This window comes from Cetorhinus maximus, chromosome 8, assembly GCF_964194155.1.
Source record: "Cetorhinus maximus chromosome 8, sCetMax3.hap1.1, whole genome shotgun sequence".
NCBI classification, from domain to species: Eukaryota; Metazoa; Chordata; class Chondrichthyes; order Lamniformes; family Cetorhinidae; genus Cetorhinus; species Cetorhinus maximus.
Window position 1 is genome coordinate 5,552,120 of NC_135886.1, and position 25,439 is coordinate 5,577,558.

General features: G+C 46.0%; 1 protein-coding gene across 1 annotated transcript in view; it reads left to right on the forward strand.

Annotated features, from left to right (window-relative positions):
• The window catches only part of LOC144684062 (polymeric immunoglobulin receptor-like), an 85,777-nt gene that overhangs the window by 52,694 nt on the left and 7,644 nt on the right, over nucleotides 1-25,439 (forward strand). Inside the window, exons 5-7 of the mRNA XM_078547777.1 lie at nucleotides 12,413-12,742; nucleotides 16,087-16,410; nucleotides 22,459-22,567. Coding sequence (XP_078403903.1) covers nucleotides 12,413-12,742; nucleotides 16,087-16,410; nucleotides 22,459-22,567 — 763 coding nt within the window. The remainder of the gene's footprint in view (nucleotides 1-12,412; nucleotides 12,743-16,086; nucleotides 16,411-22,458; nucleotides 22,568-25,439) is intronic.

The following is a 25,439-nucleotide window of genomic DNA, read 5'->3' on the forward strand; positions in this document are numbered from 1 at the left end:
ACTTGGAACTATATTAGGGATGGGCAATAAATGCTGGCCTAACCACATCCCATAAATGAATAAAAAAAAGTGGGGATAAGGGATCATGTGAGAGGAGTTGTAGTAAATCAAAGGGAAACAATGAGGTAATAGACCAGGGTAGCGATTTGGGTAATGATAATCAGAGTGTGGCAGCAAGAGACAGAGTGGGCAAACTTAAGAGTGCCCTAGTAGATAAGGCCAGAGATTGCAAAAATGGTAAAAAGACAGTTTTAAGGCTCTGCAGCTTTCATAACAAAATGGATGAATTGTTAGCACAGGTGGAAATAAATATGTATGACCTGATTGCTGTTGTAGAGACATGGTTGCAAAAAGATCAAGGCTGGGACCTGAATATTGAGGAGTATTTGACAGTTTGAAGAGACAGGAAGCTAGGAAATGGCGGTGGGGTAGCTCTGTTAATCAAGGATATCATTAGTGCAGCAATGAGAGATGAACTTAGCTCGAAAGAGCAAACTGTAGAATCATTTTGGGTAGAGATAAAAAATAGGAAGAGGAAGAGATAAATTGGGGGTGTGGTTTATAGGCCCCCTAATAGTAGTTACACTGTGGAACAGAGCATACAGGAAGAAATAAAAGATCCCAGAATAATCATGGGTGACTTTAATCTACGTGGAGATTGGGCGAATCAGAATGATAAAGGTAACCTGGAAAATTAGATCATAGGGTGTTTTTGGGACAATTCCATAGAGCAGTACGTTCCATAGCCAACTCGGGAGCAGGCTATCCTAGACCTGGTAGTGTACAATGAGATGGATAAAATCGATAACCTCATGGTAAAGGAGCCTCCAGGAAAAAGCATTCATAACATGATAGAATTTCATGTTCAGTGTGAAAGGGAGAAATGTGGGTCTAAGACCCGTATCTTGCGTAAAACTGGGGTCTGTGCTCACTACCGTCCCATCCGATTAAATGCCCTCTGTGACCAAACTCGCCATGTGGTGAAGACACAGGGCGTAATCGTTCCAGATTTGCACCAAGTGCAGTAGCGGGAAGGAAAAAGGATGTTAACCCACTGGCCGTAATGGTGGCTTTTCACACTGTAACATCCCGATTATGCTTTCCGGGAAATGCACCATTTCGATGGTGGGCAGCCTCTGATTCGCCCGCCACGCCTTTATCTCACCGCTTCCTCACAACACCCGCCATATTTAAAATGCAGCCTCACTCTGTGCTTCCAGCGCAGGACTGCTGCACAGAAGACATGGCCCCAAAAGGCAAGAAGACTGCAAACCACCCCCCCACCCACCCCCGCCCCGGTTTAGTGACGTGTCCTTTGAGCGCCTTTTGGACACCTTGGCGGCACACCGTGATGTCCTGTATCCCGGCTCTGGATGCAAGAGGTGCATCAACATTACCAATCCAGCCTGGAATGAGCGGACAATTGCAAACTGGGAACTGATCGCAGACCTGCAGGGTGGTCGCACACCAGCTGAACATATAGCAAGTGGAAGCCCTTGCGGTGGGCATAGTTGACCTTTTGTTGCCACAGAGCCCCGAGCACCACTTGAGTGAAGTCAATCGCAACATGTACCTGTGGGAAACCTGAGATCAGTGCAAATCCCAGTGCTCTTGCATCCTGGCTTTCCTGGTCCTGGGTGAAATGCACAGAGTTGTGTGCCTTCGTGAAGCTGGTGTTGTTCATGACCTCATGGATCCTTTTTTGTGTATGGAGGCTTGGGATATCCAGTGATCCCATGTGGAGCCCTGAAAGGAGCCACTGGCATAAAAATTGAGCACCTTCAATATCGAACGTGCTCAGATGGTCCAGCGGGTGGGGTATGATTCCGGCGAGCTGAGCTTATAATGACATGCAGGCATATTACCCTGAATTTCCCGACATCCGATGGTCACTTTCACAAGCATGAGCAGTGGATGCCCTCCATGTGCCCGTGGCACCAAATCCTGCAGTAACTGGCAGCTGTTACCGACCAGTTCCCTAGACATGCGCAGTCTTCGCCTACACTGGTTCTCGGTCATCTGCAGGAATGACAGACGCCATCTATAGACCCTTGGTCTACTAGGCACCGACCAGCGATGGCTCGCTGTGGCTCTTCAGCGGCGGGAGCGGGAACACCAGCCACCCCTTCTTCCTGAGGGTGCTGCTCCTCCCTCTGCCCAGCCAGGCACCCCTGTCAGCCTCCTCTCCTTCATCTCTGCTCTCTATAAGCCATGAGGCATGCAGCTAGATCATCCAGCTCTATGTTCCTGATGTAGTCCTCCTGCAGGATGAAAGAGAGAGACGGGTGGGTTAGCATGGGTGTTCTAGGAATCTCTCTTGGTTCGGTCTGAAGGACCCTTAACTCATCCAGGGAGTGCTGGCCACCACTTGGATGGCCAGAGTTTAGTGCGCTGCATGGCTACCCAAGACCCCACCAACCTCCGCCCCATTCCACCTGACCGATTGGCAGCAGCTTTGCCCACTGGACTGCAGGCTGTGCTCTCAGCTCAGGCACAGGCATTCTCCTAACCCGCACTGCAAGGCTGCACTGTTAGCTTGAATTATGGGAAAACTGGTCCAAACCGGGATGCTGATGTTGCAAGCGGCTGTGAGCACCTCCAGCAATGACTGCCCCATGGCCCAGCTTTAGCGAGGAGATTGTACCACGTACCCAGTCGTCCAATTGTACCGCAGTCCACGAAAACGCTCATTAATTTGCAGTCGGTCCCCTAGGGGTGAAAAGCTCTGTATTGCTTGAGCGGCCAGATAAGCTAGAGGCCTGACTCCAAGCCTGTCTATGTGGCTGCACCTGAACTGACTCAGCTGCAGGGGAATGGTCACTTTCTACAATGTTTCCCTAATCCGCGGCTGCTTCCCTCCCCCACATCCCGCACGTATTTGTGCACTACCTTCAATCACAGTGCAGCACTTGCCCTGGCATCGCACTGTCAGCCAGTCGGGTAAAAGCCACGTGCCTGTGCCCTCGCCTGAATGCCCGGCACCTCTTCCTTGAAGTCGAATGTGCTCAGATGGTCCAGCGGGTGGGATATGATTCTGGCGAGTGGGCTTATAATGACATGCAGGTGTATTACCCTGAATTTCCCAAATTCCGACGGTGGGAAATGCGACCCGCCATTGACGGGCAGAGCGGACAATTGCAAACTGGTTTCATGACGTTGTAAAACTGAGTTTTGGCCTTCCTGTCATATTGCCTGCTCACGTTGCTAAACCCACCCACTGCCAACGGGCATAGAGAATTCCAGCCACAAGATTCCACCCATGGTCTCAATGGTCTAAAATAGCAGCAAGTCCCTGCAATGTCAGCTGGCATTTTAGGCGTTGATTAGAATTTGTACCAACACGCTATCAACACTGAGTTGAGAGTACCTAAACAAAACCACAACTGACACAATAACAATTGTAACTAAGTGGGTATGTAAAGCTTAGAAAACAGGAGGGTTTGTTTTAGGTTGGGTTTAAATTGTTAGAAGCCTGAATTCCAACTCATAGCCATCTCCAACCCACCCACTTCTCATTTTAGCAGAAGTGAGAGGAGAGGTGGGGGATATGTGTGGGTGACCAACATACTCAAAGGAGATGGGTTGGCAATTTAAATATTATAATGAGGCCGGAGGTCTCATTTGTTTTCATCATTTGAAATTTACCTCTGACCTCTTATGTTTCTCAGGCACTGAGAAACATGACAGTTAAACCAAAGTGAGGGACTGAGAGATCAGAGCTTAAGTGCCTTTCCACTTAACTGCTGGATCCAGTGTGTTTGTCTGGCCAGCCTCCATGCAATTGGAAAAACCCCCCCACCTCGATCCTTCCGATCTCCCCCAACCTCACCCATAAAACCACCAACACCACAACCCAGCCAGTGGGCCTCTCATTCTCACACCCCCACAAAGTCCACTGACCTTCTTCCTAAGCCACCCAACACTGGCCCAACCCCGAGGCCTCCAATCCCACCCAACCAGAATCCAATACTGCCCCTAGCCCACAAGCTCCAAAGACGTCCCCATCCCCGCCCCTTGCAGTATGGACGGAGACTGATTTGGGACTGCAGCCTCCTCCATACTCTTCCCCACCTGACTGGAAACCAAGCCTGTTAATCAATCAGTGATGTTGCACACACACAATGGAGCTAAACTGCACTCTTTGCGACAGAACTCCGATTTCCAGGTTCCCTGCCCTCTAGAAACCCCTATTGCTGCTGGTGGATCAAGAAAGTTAAAATACCCCAAATATTTCTAAAGTAAATCATTTGCTGTGAAATAATTTGTCACATCCTGAGGCTGTGATAAGTCACTATATTTTTTTTCATCACAAGCTAGAAGGAATTCAATTGCAGTTGTAGATTTAGTGGAGTTTCCTCTGTACACAGTGGTAACTTTCATTAACACGTATCTGTTTGTATTAAGTAGTTATTCCCTGTTCAATTACTGAAATGTTGCCTCCTCAGTTTCAGGTGAATTGTGGGCAGACAAGAAAGTAACAGGAATTGTGGGAAGAGCGATCACAATAAATTGTCACTATGACGGAAAGTACCAGGAAAACATGAAATATTGGTGTCATGGTAGGACTATTCAATGCTCATATTTAGTGAGAACAGATGATCCAGACGGACGGCGAGGAACAATGTCGATCACAGATAACAAGTCACAAGGAATATTTGTTGTTACTATGGAGGATCTTCATGCAGAAGATACAGGATGGTACAGCTGTGGCATTGATAGACCTGGTCTTTCCCGTGACTTAAGGTTTTCTCTAGAGCTACAAATATCTGACGGTACATTTCTCAGTGATTTCTATATTACTCTCGACTGAAATGTCTGATCAATGTTTTATCTGGGAGGAAACATGACAGCTCCGATATCCCGAGGCTCCTCAGCAATGCAGATTGTTGCAGGTAGAGGGCAGAGGTCGGGAAATCCGACTCATGTTACCCAAACCCAATTCGTCACCTGTCCAACTTTCTGACCAAGAACTTCAAATATTATCAGACTAACAATTCCTTTATCTACAGGATACTGGACCAAACATCACATGAAATGCTCAGAACATTTTTCTGTCTCTGAGTTGTATTAAATGTCCCTAAGTTTAATAGCCACAAATAATCAAAGTAATGAGCAGCTAGAAAATATTCAAAGTAGAATCACTCAGCAGAGCTTATTATGTTTAGTACATTCCCTGATATGATAGGTGGCACACATAATCAACAAGGTACATAAAAACTACAAGAGTTTTTTTTTAATATTCATTCATGGGATGTGGGCATTACTGACTAGGGCAGCATTTATTACCCATCCCTAATTGCCAGACCAATTGCCTTCCCTATAGGGATGTCCGTGAATCAGATGGGTTTTTACAATAATCGTTTCATGGTCATCATTAGACTTTTAATTCCAGATTTTTATTGAATTCAAATCCCACCATCAGCCATGTCTAGATTTGAACCCAGGTCCCTAGAGCATTACCTTAGTTTTCTGGATTAATAGTCCAGTGACAATACTACTACACCATCACCTTGTCAAACATCATGGGATGCTCAGCACATTTTTCTGTCTCTGAACATTATTAAATATCACACTGTCAGGTGTTTGCATTCAGACTAATATTAATAGACAGATAATAACAAAATTAGCAGCAAGTTGTTACTAATTGTACAAATTCCTCGAAAGTCATGAAAATTGAATCAACCCCCAGAATTTAACAGAATTCAGAGTCTTCCTGATATAATAGGTGACGCACATAATCAACAAGATACTTAGGTCAGCCAAACAGAGTTTAGCTTTACAGGATGGGGGACATGGTGGTAATGTCACCTGGGATAATAATCCAGAGGTTTCAAGGTAGGAGTCCAAATTCCACTGTGGTAGTGGGTGGAATTTAAATTCAATTAATAAATCTGGGATATGAAGTTAGTCTTGGTGACCATGACAACTATCATTTATTGACATAAAAACTAATCTGGTTCATTAATACCCCTTAGGGAAGGAAATCCAGACCCACAGCAATGTGGTTGATTCTTAAATGGCCCAGCGAACCATTCAGTTCAAGGGCAATTAGGGAGGGGTAACAAATACGGGCCTGGCCAGCAATACTCGCATTCCCATAAAAGATTAAATTCAAAGAAGGTGGCTAAAAGGAGCATCCCTGTTAATTGTTGAGACATTGGGTGGAATTTTCTCACCTGGTGGAGTCAATGGAGACAGGTTTAGAGGTGCCAGGACTGGGAAAATAGGGGGAAGTTGCATTGCGACGGCTCCTCAACACCTTCCTGACCCTGGGGGAGTTTGCCAGGGTCAGCCTGGGATCAAAGTCACGAGCGTGGACAAGACCACAAAGTGGGCAGATAGGTAGGCCAGTTGAGACACCACCTAAGAGCCATGTTCCAAATGTGAAGCGTTTTCCCACCATCAGCATGCCCCCTCCCCTCATCAAAAGACAAAGCTCCTTGGAGACCACCGAAATCAACGGGCTTTTGCCTGGGTAGCTGCATCTACTGTGGTGGGACCCACACGGTGGGGCAGGAACTCGGTTACTTCGATTACATCAAACATAAGATTAGCAATTTTATACAAAATATTTTATGTACTTTGGTACATTTAACTGACGCATGTATCAGTCTGTTTGAAACTCTTCCTCGTTACCATACTTCCTCTTTCTGTTCGGAACTCTTTTACATTCCTTTCCACCTCTTTAATATTTCCTATATCCTTTTTCCCTCTCTGCTCTTCTCTCTGCCTCTTTACCTTGTGTATTAGCTTGTTTTCCGGTATAAACTCTTTTCCCCACCTTGCAAATTCCTCACCCAGCAGGGCCATTGGTCTAATAGCTGTTCAAGTTATCCTCTACAGGCTGCTCCTCTTCCAGAACTGGTCCCAATGTGCCAGAAATCTAAACCCTTTCCTACTGAAACAAAGCTCCAGCCAGAGAATTACTTCCCCCATCTCACTATTCATATACTGACTGCCATGTGACACTGGGAATAATTCTGTGTTTTGCAGCCCTCTTGATATATTTCCAAGTTCCTGAATATTCTTTCATTGAATCTTGTTCCTTTTTCCCTTTCTACGCACTTTGTTTTTATGAATTCTGTTCCCTCCTCTCTCCACATCCCCCTGCAATACAGGTTGCAGCCAACAAAGTTAAGGGGTTGGAAAGTGTTTTGACAGTTGCCATGATGATGAATGAATTGGAGGGGTATCTCAAATTCAAGTTGTTTTTGCAGTTAGAAATAAAGACGCTTATTTATCTGTCACGATTTATTCCCTCAGGTCATCAAAGGTAAATAAGCTCTGCATTATTACTTAAGTCATGAGTAAATTGAAGTAGGGTAAATAAGATTGGAGAGATAATGAAGCAGTCCATGTCAAATGCAGCAAGATCTGGACAATATCCAGGCTTGGGCTGACAAGTAGCAAGTAACATTCGCGCCACACAAGTGTCAGGCAATGACCATCTCCAACAATAGAGAATCTAACCATCGCCCCTTGACAATCAATGGCATTGCCATCACTGAATCCTCCACTATCAACATCCTGGGATACCATTGACTGGAAACTGAACTGGACTAGCCATTTAAATACTATGACTATAAGAGGCTAAGAATCCTGTGGTGAGTAACTCACCTCCTGCCTCCCAAAGCCTGTCGACCATATGGAAGGCACAAGTCAGGAGTGTGGTTTACTACTCTCCACTTGCCTGGATGAGTGCAGCTCCAACAACACTCAAGAAGGTTGACACCAACCAGGACAAAGCAGCCAGCTTGATTGGCACCCCATCCACAAACATTCACTCCCTCCACCACCGACGCACAGTGGCAGCAGTGTGTACCATCTACAAGATGCACTGCAGAAACTCACCAAGGCTCCTTAGGCAGCACCTTCCAAACCCACGACTGCCACAATCTAGAAGGACAAGGGCAGCAGATACATGGTAACACCACCACCTTCAAATTCCCCTCCAAGCCAGTCACCATCCTGACTTGGAACTATATTAGGGATGGGCAATAAATGCTGGCCTAACCACATCCCATAAATGAATAAAAAAAAGTGGGGATAAGGGATCATGTGAGAGGAGTTGTAGTAAATCAAAGGGAAACAATGAGGTAATAGACCAGGGTAGCGATTTGGGTAATGATAATCAGAGTGTGGCAGCAAGAGACAGAGTGGGCAAACTTAAGAGTGCCCTAGTAGATAAGGCCAGAGATTGCAAAAATGGTAAAAAGACAGTTTTAAGGCTCTGCAGCTTTCATAACAAAATGGATGAATTGTTAGCACAGGTGGAAATAAATATGTATGACCTGATTGCTGTTGTAGAGACATGGTTGCAAAAAGATCAAGGCTGGGACCTGAATATTGAGGAGTATTTGACAGTTTGAAGAGACAGGAAGCTAGGAAATGGCGGTGGGGTAGCTCTGTTAATCAAGGATATCATTAGTGCAGCAATGAGAGATGAACTTAGCTCGAAAGAGCAAAATGTAGAATCATTTTGGGTAGAGATAAAAAATAGGAAGAGGAAGAGATAAATTGGGGGTGTGGTTTATAGGCCCCCTAATAGTAGTTACACTGTGGAACAGAGCATACAGGAAGAAATAAAAGGTCCCAGAATAATCATGGGTGACTTTAATCTACGTGGAGATTGGGCGAATCAGAATGATAAAGGTAACCTGGAAAATTAGATCATAGGGTGTTTTTGGGACAATTCCATAGAGCAGTACGTTCCACAGCCAACTCGGGAGCAGGCTATCCTAGACCTGGTAGTGTACAATGAGATGGATAAAATCGATAACCTCATGGTAAAGGAGCCTCCAGGCAAAAGCATTCATAACATGATAGAATTTCATGTTCAGTGTGAAAGGGAGAAATGTGGGTCTAAGATCTGTATCTTGCGTAAAACTGGGGTCTGTGCTCACTACCGTCCCATCCGATTAAATGCCCTCTGTGACCAAACTCGCCATGTGGTGAAGACACAGGGCGTAATCGTTCCAGATTTGCACCAAGTGCAGTAGCGGGAAGGAAAAAGGATGTTAACCCACTGGCCGTAATGGTGGCTTTTCACACTGTAACATCCCGATTATGCTTTCCGGGAAATGCACCATTTCGATGGTGGGCAGCCTCTGATTCGCCCGCCACGCCTTTATCTCACCGCTTCCTCACAACACCCGCCATATTTAAAATGCAGCCTCACTCTGTGCTTCCAGCCCAGGACTGCTGCACAGAAGACATGGCCCCAAAAGGCAAGAAGACTGCAAACCACCCCCCCAACCCCCCCGCCCCGGTTTAGTGACGTGTCCTTTGAGCGCCTTTTGGACACCTTGGCGGCACACCGTGATGTCCTGTATCCCGGCTCTGGATGCAAGAGGTGCATCAACATTACCAATCCAGCCTGGAATGAGCGGACAATTGCAAACTGGGAACTGATCGCAGACCTGCAGGGTGGTCGCACACCAGCTGAACATATAGCAAGTGGAAGCCCTTGCGGTGGGCATAGTTGACCTTTTGTTGCCACAGAGCCCCGAGCACCACTTGAGTGAAGTCAGTCGCAACATGTACCTGTGGGAAACCTGAGATCAGTGCAAATCCCAGTGCTCTTGCATCCTGGCTTTCCTGGTCCTGGGTGAAATGCACAGAGTTGTGTGCCTTCGTGAAGCTGGTGTTGTTCATGACCTCATGGATCCTTTTTTGTGTATGGAGGCTTGGGATATCCAGTGATCCCATGTGGAGCCCTGAAAGGAGCCACTGGCATAAAAATTGAGCACCTTCAATATCGAACGTGCTCAGATGGTCCAGCGGGTGGGGTATGATTCTGGTGAGCTGAGCTTATAATGACATGCAGGCGTATTACCCTGAATTTCCCGACATCCGATGGTCACTTTCACAAGCCTGAGCAGTGGATGCCCTCCATGTGCCCGTGGCACCAAATCCTGCAGTAACTGGCAGCTGTTACCGACCAGTTCCCTAGACATGCGCAGTCTTCGCCGACACTGGTTCTCGGTCATCTGCAGGAATGACAGACGCCATCTATAGACCCTTGGTCTACTAGGCACCGACCAGCGATGGCTCGCTGTGGCTCTTCAGCGGCGGGAGCGGGAACACCAGCCACCCCTTCTTCCTGAGGGTGCTGCTCCTCCCTCTGCCCAGCCAGGCACCCCTGTCAGCCTCCTCTCCTTCATCTCTGCTCTCTATAAGCCATGAGGCATGCAGCTAGATCATCCAGCTCTATGTTCCTGATGTAGTCCTCCTGCAGGATGAAAGAGAGAGACGGGTGGGTTAGCATGGGTGTTCTAGGAATCTCTCTTGGTTCGGTCTGAAGGACCCTTAACTCATCCAGGGAGTGCTGGCCACCACTTGGATGGCCAGAGTTTAGTGCGCTGCATGGCTACCCAAGACCCCACCAACCTCCGCCCCATTCCACCTGACCGATTGGCAGCAGCTTTGCCCACTGGACTGCAGGCTGTGCTCTCAGCTCAGGCACAGGCATTCTCCTAACCCGCACTGCAAGGCTGCACTGTTAGCTTGAATTATGGGAAAACTGGTCCAAACCGGGATGCTGATGTTGCAAGCGGCTGTGAGCACCTCCAGCAATGACTGCCCCATGGCCCAGCTTTAGCGAGGAGATTGTACCACGTACCCAGTCGTCCAATTGTACCGCAGTCCACGAAAACGCTCATTAATTTGCAGTCGGTCCCCTAGGGGTGAAAAGCTCTGTATTGCTTGAGCGGCCAGATAAGCTAGAGGCCTGACTCCAAGCCTGTCTATGTGGCTGCACCTGAACTGACTCAGCTGCAGGGGAATGGTCACTTTCTACAATGTTTCCCTAATCCGCGGCTGCTTCCCTCCCCCACATCCCGCACGTATTTGTGCACTACCTTCAATCACAGTGCAGCACTTGCCCTGGCATCGCACTGTCAGCCAGTCGGGTAAAAGCCACGTGCCTGTGCCCTCGCCTGAATGCCCGGCACCTCTTCCTTGAAGTCGAATGTGCTCAGATGGTCCAGCGGGTGGGATATGATTCTGGCGAGTGGGCTTATAATGACATGCAGGTGTATTACCCTGAATTTCCCAAATTCCGACGGTGGGAAATGCGACCCGCCATTGACGGGCAGAGCGGACAATTGCAAACTGGTTTCATGACGTTGTAAAACTGAGTTTTGGCCTTCCTGTCATATTGCCTGCTCACGTTGCTAAACCCACCCACTGCCAACGGGCATAGAGAATTCCAGCCACAAGATTCCACCCATGGTCTCAATGGTCTAAAATAGCAGCAAGTCCCTGCAATGTCAGCTGGCATTTTAGGCGTTGATTAGAATTTGTACCAACACGCTATCAACACTGAGTTGAGAGTACCTAAACAAAACCACAACTGACACAATAACAATTGTAACTAAGTGGGTATGTAAAGCTTAGAAAACAGGAGGGTTTGTTTTAGGTTGGGTTTAAATTGTTAGAAGCCTGAATTCCAACTCATAGCCATCTCCAACCCACCCACTTCTCATTTTAGCAGAAGTGAGAGGAGAGGTGGGGGATATGTGTGGGTGACCAACATACTCAAAGGAGATGGGTTGGCAATTTAAATATTATAATGAGGCCGGAGGTCTCATTTGTTTTCATCATTTGAAATTTACCTCTGACCTCTTATGTTTCTCAGGCACTGAGAAACATGACAGTTAAACCAAAGTGAGGGACTGAGAGATCAGAGCTTAAGTGCCTTTCCACTTAACTGCTGGATCCAGTGTGTTTGTCTGGCCAGCCTCCATGCAATTGGAAAAACCCCCCCACCTCGATCCTTCCGATCTCCCCCAACCTCACCCATAAAACCACCAACACCACAACCCAGCCAGTGGGCCTCTCATTCTCACACCCCCACAAAGTCCACTGACCTTCTTCCTAAGCCACCCAACACTGGCCCAACCCCGAGGCCTCCAATCCCACCCAACCAGAATCCAATACTGCCCCTAGCCCACAAGCTCCAAAGACGTCCCCATCCCCGCCCCTTGCAGTATGGACGGAGACTGATTTGGGACTGCAGCCTCCTCCATACTCTTCCCCACCTGACTGGAAACCAAGCCTGTTAATCAATCAGTGATGTTGCACACACACAATGGAGCTAAACTGCACTCTTTGCGACAGAACTCCGATTTCCAGGTTCCCTGCCCTCTAGAAACCCCTATTGCTGCTGGTGGATCAAGAAAGTTAAAATACCCCAAATATTTCTAAAGTAAATCATTTGCTGTGAAATAATTTGTCACATCCTGAGGCTGTGATAAGTCACTATATTTTTTTTCATCAGAAGCTAGAAGGAATTCAATTGCAGTTGTAGATTTAGTGGAGTTTCCTCTGTACACAGTGGTAACTTTCATTAACACGTATCTGTTTGTATTAAGTAGTTATTCCCTGTTCAATTACTGAAATGTTGCCTCCTCAGTTTCAGGTGAATTGTGGGCAGACAAGAAAGTAACAGGAATTGTGGGAAGAGCGATCACAATAAATTGTCACTATGACGGAAAGTACCAGGAAAACATGAAATATTGGTGTCATGGTAGGACTATTCAATGCTCATATTTAGTGAGAACAGATGATCCAGACGGACGGCGAGGAACAATGTCGATCACAGATAACAAGTCACAAGGAATATTTGTTGTTACTATGGAGGATCTTCATGCAGAAGATACAGGATGGTACAGCTGTGGCATTGATAGACCTGGTCTTTCCCGTGACTTAAGGTTTTCTCTAGAGCTACAAATATCTGACGGTACATTTCTCAGTGATTTCTATATTACTCTCGACTGAAATGTCTGATCAATGTTTTATCTGGGAGGAAACATGACAGCTCCAATATCCCGAGGCTCCACAGCAATGCAGAGTCTTGCAGGTAGAGGGCAGAGGTCGGGAAATCCGACTCATGTTACCCAAACCCAATTCGTCACCTGTCCAACTTTCTGACCAAGAACTTCAAATATTATCAGACTAACAATTCCTTTATCTACAGGATACTGGACCAAACATCACATGAAATGCTCAGAACATTTTTCTGTCTCTGAGTTGTATTAAATGTCCCTAAGTTTAATAGCCACAAATAATCAAAGTAATGAGCAGCTAGAAAATATTCAAAGTAGAATCACTCAGCAGAGCTTATTATGTTTAGTACATTCCCTGATATGATAGGTGGCACACATAATCAACAAGGTACATAAAAACTACAAGAGTTTTTTTTTAATATTCATTCATGGGATGTGGACATTACTGACTAGGGCAGCATTTATTACCCATCCCTAATTGCCAGACCAATTGCCTTCCCTATAGGGATGTCCGTGAATCAGATGGGTTTTTACAATAATCGTTTCATGGTCATCATTAGACTTTTAACTCCAGATTTTTATTGAATTCAAATCCCACCATCAGCCATGTCTAGATTTGAACCCAGGTCCCTAGAGCATTACCTTAGTTTTCTGGATTAATAGTCCAGTGACAATACTACTACACCATCACCTTGTCAAACATCATGGGATGCTCAGCACATTTTTCTGTCTCTGAACATTATTAAATATCACACTGTCAGGCGTTTGCATTCAGACTAATATTAATAGACAGATAATAACAAATTTAGCAGCAAGTTGTTACTAATTGTACAAATTCATCGAAAGTCATGAAAATTGAATCAACCCCCAGAATTTAACAGAATTCAGAGTCTTCCTGATATAATAGGTGATACACATAATCAACAAGATACTTAGGTCAGCCAAACAGAGTTTAGCTTTACAGGATGGGGGACATGGTGTTAATGTCACCTGGGATAATAATCCAGAGGTTTCAAAGTAGGAGTTCAAATCCCACTGTGGTAGTGGGTGGAATTTAAATTCAATTAATAAATCTGGGATATGAAGTTAGTCTTGGTGACCATGACAACTATCATTTATTGACATAAAAACTAATCTGGTTCATTAATACCCCTTAGGGAAGGAAATCCAGACCCACAGCAATGTGGTTGATTCTTAAATGGCCCAGCAAACCATTCAGTTCAAGGGCAATTAGGGAGGGGCAACAAATACGGGCCTGGCCAGCAATACTCGCATTCCCATGAAAGATTAAATTCAAAGAAGTGTGGCTAAAAGGATCATCCCTATTGATTGTTGAGACATTGGGTGGAATTTTCTCACCTGGTGGAGATAATGGAGAAAGGTTTAGAGGTGCCAGGACTGGGAAAATAGGGGGCAGTTGCATTGCAACGGCTCCCCAACACCTTCCTGGCTCTGGGGGAGTTTGCCAGGGTCAGCCTGGGATCAAAGTCACAAGCGTGGACAAAACCACAAAGTGGGCAGATAGCTAGGCCAGTTGAGGCACCACCTAAGAGCCATGTTCCAAATGTGAAGCATTTTCCCACCATCAACATGCCCCCTCCCCTCATCAAAATACAGAACTCCTTGGAGACAACTTCCTGGTGGCATGCTGGGAGGCCATTGGAGCTAGAAGCCCCAATGAAGGAGCCTCCAGGATGACAGGCTTCAGCCACAGACACAATCAATCATGTGGAGGAATCCCCCCACTCTACACCAATGGCCCGAGTGTTGGACAAGTGATAACTATCATAGAAGCTAGTTTCAGAATAGTCAAAGGCTCGCAACCAGTTTAACAATCCCTCTCTTGATGTACTGCTGGAGGCAGTGAGCAGTCAGAGAGAGATACTGTTTCCCAGCAACAAGTGGAAGAAACCTACAAAGAAGCCGTGTCTGGGTATTTCTGAGGATTCAGTAGCAGGATCATTAAACAATGATCCTGGATACAGAGCAGTCACTGCGCCCCGGAAGCCGTTGATGAAAAGGATGATCGGATAACAGCGGGTAACCTGCGATGTACTGACTGGCCTTCCACACACATCATCCTCAATTGGACAGAGAATGGAGGAGTGCAGCTTGTACCTGAGTGGGTTAATGTCGAAGGGCATTGTGAGGATATCTTCTTCCATGGATAGTGTTAACAAATAGACCAGCTATGATCTAATCAAATGGCAGAACAGGCTCAAAGGGCAATATGACCTACCCTTTTAGCAATTTTCCAGATCTCTTTTTATTTTCCAATGGAGCTGGGCATAAGCAGCAAAGAACTCAGGGACAGGCTCACAAGCTGTAGCATTTCAATGATAGAGGCCCAATTGCCAAGTGTATTTTGTTTTGAAGTAATTGTTTTTGAGTTTGTCTCAGTGACAGTAGTGAAGGCCCAACAACTCTTAGTAAAATTGTTGGTGAATCTGGTTCCCTTTGTGCTTCAGCTATTGGCTCTGACACAGAGTTCAAGTGGAAGTTCCCTGTGCCCATATCTCCAAAAGGCAGGAGAGGGTCTGGTGGGGGCCCTAAATTGTTTAAATTGTGCCGCCCAACTGGCCATAAATGGCTTCTTTTTTAACCGTAACAGGTTCAAGGTGTCCGAGTGTCTCACTCTGGAGAGGGCAGATCAATGACTATTATATTTAACTGAGGCTCTACTCCTCTGATTTTGGGATCCATTGGAATTCAATGGTTTGCAGGCTGTGTTTTCCAGGGCTTGGGAAGCTGGGATGTTAAAAGCAATGAGGAACTCCTAGCTGCAGCAGGAAAATGTATTTCCAATGCCATCATGAATAGGGAGGGTAGCTTTCCCCGCTACTGCCCACCCTCCCCCCACCCCCAACCCGGCAACAAAACCTCCCACCACCTAAGCAAATCCACAAAGTTTGTAACTGATATCTGGCAATTTTTCATCACTGTTTTTTGCTGTGCTAATCCACAATTGCCTCCAACTAATTCACATCTGAGACTCAAACAATTAAACAGTAACGTAGGCTGGCTACCTGTTACTGAGAGACATTGGTAGCCCTGATTTTCAAATAGAAGCATTCTCGGTATCATTGCTGCTTTCTTGACCTGGAGGCTTGAAGTTCTGATCTGGTAACAGACGTGATAGTTCAGGCTGGTAGGAGGATGGAGAGATATGGAGAGGTGAATGCACTGTTGAGATTCCAACAAGACAGGCCCTGGGTGAGATACAGAAGTGGGGAAAATTGGAGAGTATTTGATTTTTGGATGCTCAGTCAATATGTGAATATTTGTTTCTTTCCCACAGACCCCGTGTCTGTTCCTGTGCTTAAATTTTCATCACCACCAAATGTCTCATGTTCTGGGGGTTCAGTGTCCATCTCCTGTGAGTCTGTCCAGGGATCCCTCCCCATTCAGTACACATGGTATGAAAAGACCCTGTCTGAAGATTCAAAGATCTCTGACACCAATAAACTGGATCTACATTGTCAATCGTTCAAACAGCAACGTCATCAATATTACTGCACAGCCTCGAATAATCAGGGAGAAAAACCCAGTGAAATGGTTAATGTGTTGGTGATCAGCATCTCATGGGAGACCTGTGTGTATGTGACACATATCGGCAGCAGTGGTAAGTGTTACTGTAAACAAACAAAATGGTAATTGAATTTTTTAATTAATTAATGTTTATCCAAACTGGTCACTGGTTAAGTTCCTTCAGTCACCCTGAGCAATGGGAACAGACCAAATTCACTCCATTTGGTTTCTCAACAGTTCTGAACAAGGTCACTGATTTGCATTTTTCATAAAAAATGGACAGAAATATTCCCCAAAACATGTGTAAACATCGTTGGAACTCCATTAATCCCATTAAATTAAAATGGAATTTGATTAAAGTACTGTGCACAGTATTGGTGTAAAGTACTGGTGTACAGTGTTTAAGGAAGCATGTAAATGCATTAGAAGCAGTTCAGAGAAGGTTTAGTTGACTAGTACTGGGAATGGGAGGGTTGTCATATGAGGAAAGGTTGGACAGGCTAGGCTTGTATCCGCTGGAGTTTAGAAGAGTAAGAGGAGACTTGATTGAAACATATAAAACCCAGAGGGGTCTTGACAGGGTGGATGTGGAAAGGATATTTCATCTTGTGGGAGAATCTAGAAGTAGGGGTCACTGTTTGAAAATAAGGGGTCGCACGTTTAAGACAGAAAGGAGGAGAAATTTTTTTCTCACAGAGGGTCGTGGGTCTTTGGAACTCTCTTTCTCAAAAGATGGTGGAAGTGGAGTCTTTGAATATTTTAAAGGTAGCGCTAGATAGATTCTTGACAAGTAAGGGGGTGAAGGTTATGGGGGTAGGCCGGGATATGGAGGAATCGGATCAGCCATCATCTTATTGAATGGCAGAGCAGGCCCGAGGGGCCATGTGGCCCACTCCTGCTCCTAATTCGAATGGTTGTACTGACTGGTCAATCAGATGGATGGTTGGACGGTCCTGACTGTGTTACATCAATAGTTACCCAGAAAAAGTTATAAGAATTAAAACCACTTCTAGCTTCTGGGTAACAATTGTCCTGACCCACACTGACCACCCCCAACGTCACCCCTGGGACTCCTCCCACCTCCAAACCCTCACAGGACTCACCCTGCCCACACCAAACACAACCTTCCCACGGGACTACACCCCTGCCATGGGGCTCCCAGACCCACAGGACTCCTAACCCCACAGGACCTCCCCACAGGAATTCCCCCATGGGACACCTCCCCTCACAGGACACTCCCAACCCCCAACTACCCCCACCACTCCTGCCCCGGGAAGACCTGACCACCCCCTGCAGACTGCCCAAACCGCCCCCCCCGCCCCGGCCCTGACAGCCTGACCTATCCCCAACTGCCCCACCCCCCCCACTACCCAAACCCCCCCCCCCCCCAACTGCCTGACACCACCAACTTTCCAAAACCCCACCAACTGCCCAACCCCCCAATTGCCCAACCCTCCCAACTACCCAACCACCCCCTGCCCTAAACCCCCTCCCCCATCCTGACCCTCCCCCCGAACCCCACCCGCCCTCCCCCAATTCCCCACTTACCTGACAAACCTACCCTCTGCCTGGCTTGAAAGTGGCTGGACCTTTAAACTTGATTTACGGCAGCAAGTGCTGTAAAAAAGGGGGGGTGAGGCCTCCTTGTGTCTGACTCTGCAGCCTTCGACAGCAGGCCCCTGGGAGCGCATTGCCCTGCACAGTTCTCACCCAGCCTCAGCCAGAAGTTCAGGCGAGAAAGGGTCCAAAGTATTTTCGGGTAAGAAACTAGGAGAGGAGTGGCAATCCAACTCTGATTGCCACTTCGCCAAAGCTCAGGCCCCACGTGTCTAGCAAATAGAGTTCTTAAATGTTGTGATAAAAGCAAAATACCTGGAAAAACTCAGCAGGTTGACAGCATCTGCGGAGAGGAACACAGTTAACGTTTCGAGTCTGTAAGGCTCTTCATCAGAACAAATACATTCTTTCAACAGGAAAACACCACATGTATATTAACTGCTTGATGTCCCTTTGCCTTTAATGCTCACCTGCCATCCTTTTTCCCTCGGGGACATCTTTCCAGGGCGGGGTTGCTGGACCCCCAGGTATACATTTTCCAGCAGTGGGAGAGGTCAGCTCTCTGCCTGGAACTTTATGGCCCGGGTTTCCATACCTGGGTTGGGTTCGGAGAGAGAGAGGAGAATTCCAGGCTCTGCAAAACCTACCTTCAAAAATAGCCGCCCACAGTTGGGATTTCCATTCATAGGGGTACAAGTTGGATTAAAAGTTGTTCCTGTCGTCCCCAGGATGAGTGCGGAGGCTGCCAGATGTGGAGGTGGACTGGCTGGAAGGTCCGCCTCTGTGCTCCAGCACTGTGTTTAAATCAATTTTTAAAAAGATTGAAACAAAAAATAGCCCTCACCCCTCACCCTCCACACACTCCTTATGCCCTATCTATGGCCAGTCTATGCCAACCCATGCCCCCCATCTAACCCCCACGCCCCACACAACCCATGGCCCTCTACCCACTCCCCATGGCCCCTCATATTCCCTATGCCAACCTATGCCCCTCCACCCAGTCCCATGGCCCCATACCCCTTATGCCAATGCATGCCCCTCTACCCACCACCCATGGTCCTTCACACTCGCATGCCCCCACTCATCACCCTTTTCCCTTACGCACCCCCATGCCAACTCACCTAGTATCCTTGGACAGTTCCTTAACATCTTTGACGTAAACATCATAGAGTGGCTATAATGGGGGGCTTTAATTGCCCATATATAGACTGGGGATAGTGGTAGTGTAAGGGGCAGTGAGGGACAAGCATTCCTAGGTTGTGTTCAGGATAATTTCCGACAGCGGTATCTGTCCAGTCCAAGAAAGGAGCTAGACCTGGTTCTTGGGAATAAGGTGGGCCAAGTGACAGTGGGGAATATTTAGGGGACAGTGATCATTGTATCATGAGGTTTAGGATGAAGGTGAAAAATGACATTAGTCTATCCAAAGTAAGAATAATCAACTGGCACAGAGCGGACTTCAAAGTGGTAAGAACGGAGCTGGGCCAGATAGACTGGAACCAAAGGTCAACGGGAAAAACAGGAGCTGAACAATGGGCTACCTTCAAAGAGGAGATGGTTTGGGCACAGTCAAGGTTTGTTCCCCCAAAAGGGAAGGGCAGGACAAACAAATCCAGAGCTCCCTGGGTGTCAAAGGAGATTGAAATTAAGTTAAAGAAGAAAAAGTGTGCTTACGCCAGGTGTCAGGGAGCAAATGCAATTGAGAACCAAGCTGAATACAGAAGGTTCAGAAGGGATGTGAAAAAGCAAATACGAGAAGCAAATAGGGATTATGATAAAAGATTGGCAAATCCCAAGGAAATCCCAAAGTATTCTATAAGCACATCAATAGTAAAACGGTGACAAAAGCAGGAGTAGGGCCAATTAGGGACCAGAAAGGGGATTTACACATAGAGGCAAGAGGCATGGCTAAGGTGTTAAATGAATACTTTGCATCTGTCTTTACCTACGAGGCAGATGCTGCCCAGGCCATGGTGACTGAGGAGGAAACTCAATCACTAGAAGGGTTTAAAATTGATAAGGAGGGGTATTAGATAAGCGGTACTTAAAGTTGAGAAGGCACCGGGACCGGGTGAGATGCATCCATGAATATTGAAGGAAGAGAGAGCGGAAATTGCAGAGGCACTGGCAATAATCTTTCAATGTTCCCTGGATTCAGGGGAGGTGCCAGAGGACAAGAGAATTGCAAAAATTACGCCCTTGTTCAAAGAAGGTTGTAAAGAGCTGCCCTGTAATTACAGACCAGTCAGTTTAACTTCAGTGGTGGGAAACTTCCAGAGACAATTATTCAGGATAGAATTAATAGTCACATGGAAAAATGTGGACTGATTTGGAAGAGTCAGCATGGATTTGTTAAAGGAAAATCATGTCTAACTAACTTGCTGGAGTTTTTTGAAGAGGTAACAGAGATGATTGATGAGGGCAAGGCCATTGATGTGATGTATATGGACTTCCAAAAGGCGTTCCATACAGTGCCACATAACAGACTTGTGAGGAAAGTTATTAGTCTTGGAATAAAAGGGACAGTAACAATATGGATACAAAATTGGCTGAGGGATAGGAAACAGAGAGTAGTGGTTAATGGGTATTTTTCAGGCTGGAAGAAGGTTTGTAGTGGAGTTCCCCAGGGTTTGGTATTGGGACCCTTGCTTTTCCTGATGTATATAAATGATCTAGATCTTGGTGTGCAGGGGACAATTTCAAAGTTTGCGGACAACACAAAACTTGGGAGAATTGTAAACTGTGAGAAGGACAGTGTAGAACTTCAAAAGGACATTGACACATTGGTGGAGTGGGCAGATAGGTGGCAGATGAAGTTCAATGTGAAGAAGTGTGAGGTGATACACTTTGGTACAAAGAACATGGAGAGACCGTATAAAATAAAGGATACTATTCTAAAGGGTGTGCTGGAGCAGAAAGACCTGGGTGTATAATAATATAAGTCTTTAAAGGTGGCAGGATAGGTAGAGAGAGCTGTTTCTAAAGCGTACAGTATTTTAGGCTTCATTAATAGGACATAGAGTACAAGAGCAGTGAGGTTATGAGGAACTTATATAAGACACTGGTTAGACCTCAGCTGGAGCATTGTGTACAGTTCTGGGCGCCACACTATAGGAAGGATGTGAGCGCATTGGAGAGAGTGCAGGAGAGGTTTACGAGAATGGTTCCAGGGATGAGACACTTCAGTTATGAGGAAAGATTGGTGAAGTTGGGACTGTTTTCCTTAGAGAGGAGAAGGCTTAAGAGGTGACTTGATAGAAGTTTTCAAAATCATGTGGGATCTGGACAGAGCAGATAGAGAGAAACTGTTGCCACTCGTAAACGGATTGAGAACCCAGGGGACACAGTTTTAAAGTGTTTTGCTAAAGAAGCAAATGCGAGGTGAGAAAAAAAAATTTCACACAGCGAGTAGTTAGGGTTTGGAATGCGCTGCCTGGAAGTGTGGTGGAGGCAGGTTCGACTGAGGCATTCAAGATGGCATTGGATGATTATTTAAATAGAAACAATGTGCAGGGTTACAGGGAAAAGGCAGGAGATTGGCACTAAGTTAAAATGCTCAGAGGGCCAGTGCAGACATGATGGGCGGAATGGCCTCCTTCTACACCGTAACATTTCTGTGATTCTGTGACAGATTTTACACTTGTTTGACAGTTTTGACAGTTCCTTGACATTTCTTTAACAGCTGGGACAGTTCCTTGACAGCTTGATAGTTCTTCGACAGCTTGACAGTTCCAATGAGTTTGTGCATAAAAAGTGCATGATTATTTTTAATTTTGACAAAGCCAAAGGGTGCCTAACCTCTTCCAAATGTGTCCTGGGGCCCTATCCAAAAGGATACGTTTTGTCTCCAGAAGGATACACTGGCTAGCCATAAGAATCCACCATTTTCAAGCCTCTCCTTGCCTAGCGTAATCTGCTCACACTGGGTTTCACGCTCCTGGCCTACCAAAATCCCACTTCAGTGGAGGCAGCTGGTGATTTAAGTGACCAGCTGCCTCCACAACTCGCAAATGCGCGAACGCCATCCTGACTCTAGATCCACCACCTCAAAGATGGGAAATGCCAGTTTCAGGGACAGGGCCTAGAACTTTCAGCCATTTCTGGGATGTTTGCCATGACGGAGTTGCTCTGCATCGTGGTGAAAATCTGGGCCTATGTTTTCACATGGCAAAAAAGGGAATATCTGGATTGTAGCCCACCATTTTATACAGCTCCAACATAACCTCCCTGCTCTTATATTCTATGCCTCGGCTAATGAAGGCAAGTATCCCATATGCCTTCTTAACCACCTTATCTACCTGTGCTGCTGCCTTCAGGGATCTATGCTGCTCCAGTAGTAACTCTGCACCACCAACTCGCAAGAGTGAGAAAGAAACAGAAATTGTCAGTAAAAATGAGCCCTAGCCAGGTGTCAGAAGGATCTCTACTTACTATGAGAGAGAAGAAAATTTCATAGAAATTAAATCATCCGAATTAATTGTATCAACTGGGCTCTTACTGAAGATTTAGTTTGACAATGATGCCTTCTCAGTTGACGACAAGTGAAAATGAGGTGAATCTAAATGTTATTCCCTTGTTTCAACAGGACCTGAGTATTCTTGTGATGTTTCTACAACAACGACACATTCCACAAGTACAAAAATCATTTCCACTGATGACCAAAACCAATCTTCAAAATCCAAATTTATTACAAGGTACAATGTTCTCCTTGTTGGTGTTTTGATTAGCTTTGCTAATCAAATGGAACTTAATCCTGACAAGTGTGAGATGATGCATTTTTGGAGGACTGACACGGCAAGGGAAAACGCAATGAATGGTAGGAAGTACAGAGGGTCAGAAGGACATTGGTATACATGCCCATAGCTCCCTGAAGGCAGCAGCACAGGCAGATAAGGTGGTTAAGAAGGCATATGGGATACTTGCCTTTATTAGCCAAGGCCTAGAATATAAGAGCAGGGAGGTTATGTTGGAGTTGTATAAAATGCTAGTTAGGTCACAGCTGGAGTAGTGTGTGCAGTTCTGGTTGCCACACTATAGGAAGGATGTGATTGCACTGGAGAGGGTGCAGAGGAGATTCACCAGGATGTTGCCTGGGCTGGAGCGTTTCAGCTATGAAGAGAGACTGGATAGGCTAGGGTCCTTTGCCCTGGAGCAGAGAAGGCTGAGGGGGGACCTGATAGAGGTATACAAAATTATGAGAGGCATAGATAGGATAGATAAAAAGAAACTTTTCCCTTTAGCAGAGGTGCCAATAACCAGGGGGCATAGATTTAAGGTAAGGGGCAGGAGGTTTAGAGGGGATTTGAAGGAAGTTTTTTTCACCCAGAGGGTGGTTGGAATCCGGAACTCACTGCCTGAGGGGGTGGTAGAGGCAGGAACCCTCACAACATTTAAGAAGTATTTAGATGAGCACTTGAAACACTTTGGCATACTGGGCTATCGGCCAAGTGCTGGGAAATGGGATTATAATAGATAGGTGCTTGATGGCTGGCACTGACACGATGGGCCAAAAGGCCTGTTTCTGTGCTGTATAACTCTATGACTATGACTCTATGACTCAATGCTTGCATATGAGAGATACAATAGCTGAAATTTTGTCAACAGGGTTTTATTACCAGCATGGTAACCGGAACTGTGAGACAATTCCGCTTTCTCTCTTTTCACCTTTTCCCACTCGATTATAATTAAACTTCCATGTGCCAGGGAGAGAATGAGGCGCGACACGTCATGAACATGCCTCTGACTTTGTCACTGCATCTCAACCCGCCGTCAGGAAATGGGAATTCCCCACCCCACCGAATTGAGTCACCCCGCACACCATATTTCCTGCCCTTGTGAGCTCCATAAAATTCACACCCCCTACCCTGCACCGAACACTCCCCCCCCCAACCCCCACCCCATTGTTTTGGCCAAAGGGGTGAAAATCTTTTGGAATGTAGCTCATCAGAATGGAAATGGTTGCTGGATTTACATTATGCTGTTGTGTTAGCTGCTCGACAAAATTGGTATTCTTGCTGGTGAGAAAGAAGAATAAAAATTAGGCACCCCCAATTTGCCAGCCCTCATATGATACTCTTATTCACCATGGATACTTCACTGTTAACTTAATCTCATTTAGTATATGATGAGTTGTACTTGCCAATCTTGCCTTGCCGCTATCTATTCTAGAGTGACACTGACCAAGTATTTGCTTTTCTGCTGGTGAAAGGGAGGAATTAGAGCGATGTATCCACACAGCCCTTGAGATTACTAGTACATGAGATGTCTCACAGCTTTGGTCTTACTTCCGTATTATTAGCCCGAGCTGTCGACAATAAGCAGCAGAAATTGTAGCCCAATGTAAACACTGAGGAATCAGGTCTTTGAAGTTACAATGGTGATAAGAGTAAACGCCAACTAAATGTCAGACTGTGTTGGAAACACACAGCAGATACATCCAGCCTGTGGAGAAAATAGACATAGTTATTGTTCAAGTGCGGACGCCTCTTCAGTATTCTTGTTCATACCCAAACCTAAACAGGTCTGTTCACCCCATAGACGCCTGCTGACCTGCTGAGTGTTTCTAGAAACTTCTGTTTCTCATTCACATTTCTAGCGTATACAGTGTACTTATTTTTACCAGATAACCATTAAGTATGTAAAATATGTTGAAAAGCTATGCATTTCATTTTGGGTCATATCTCTATGTCTGTGTTGTTGTATAGGTTTGACAATGAAGATCATCTGAATATAAAGTCCATAGAGTGCATTAAATTGTTGTTGATTCTATTTTCTCAGAGCTTATCAGGTATTCTTTTCCTTAAAGTGAACTTTAACATGTATTAAACATGGCTCAGTGATAGTAAACTCACTTTCTGTGTCAGAGGGTTGTTTAACTTTTTTTTTTGTAAAAATATACTTTATTCATAAAATATCTTCAATCACATTCCAAACCATTTCAAAAACAACATTACAAGGGTACAATCCAGGTTAAACTTTTACAAAATGTATCACCAGGTGCATCAGTACAAACAATATTACAATCATTTACAGCCTTTCATTTTGATCTGTACAGCCCGAGGGGCTCTAAACAGTTCCCAGTCTCTCGGTGCGCTGTGGTAGAAAGGTCTTAGACAGCGACCCTTCCCCATTGCGCCTTTGCGGCAGCTGCCCCAAGCTTTAGTGCGTCCCTCAGCACGTAGTCCTGGACTTTGGATTGTGCCAGTCCGCAACAATCGGTCGGGGACAACTCTTTGTGCTGGAAGACCAACAAGTTTCGGGCAGACCAAAGCGCCTCTTTCACCGAGTTGATGATCCTCCAGCTGCAGTCGATGTTTGTCTCGGTGTGTGTCCCTGGGAACAGCCCGTAGAGCACAGAGTCCTGTGTCACAGAACTGCTCGGGATGAACCTCGACAGCAACCACTGCATCTCTCTCCAGACTTTCTTTGCAAAGGCACAATCCACAAGGAGGTGAACAACGGTCTCTTCCCCACCACAGCCACCTCGAGGGCAACGTGCAGAGGGGGTGAGCCTCCTGGCGTGTAGGAAGGATCTGACGGGGAGGGCCTTTCTCACCACCAGCCAAG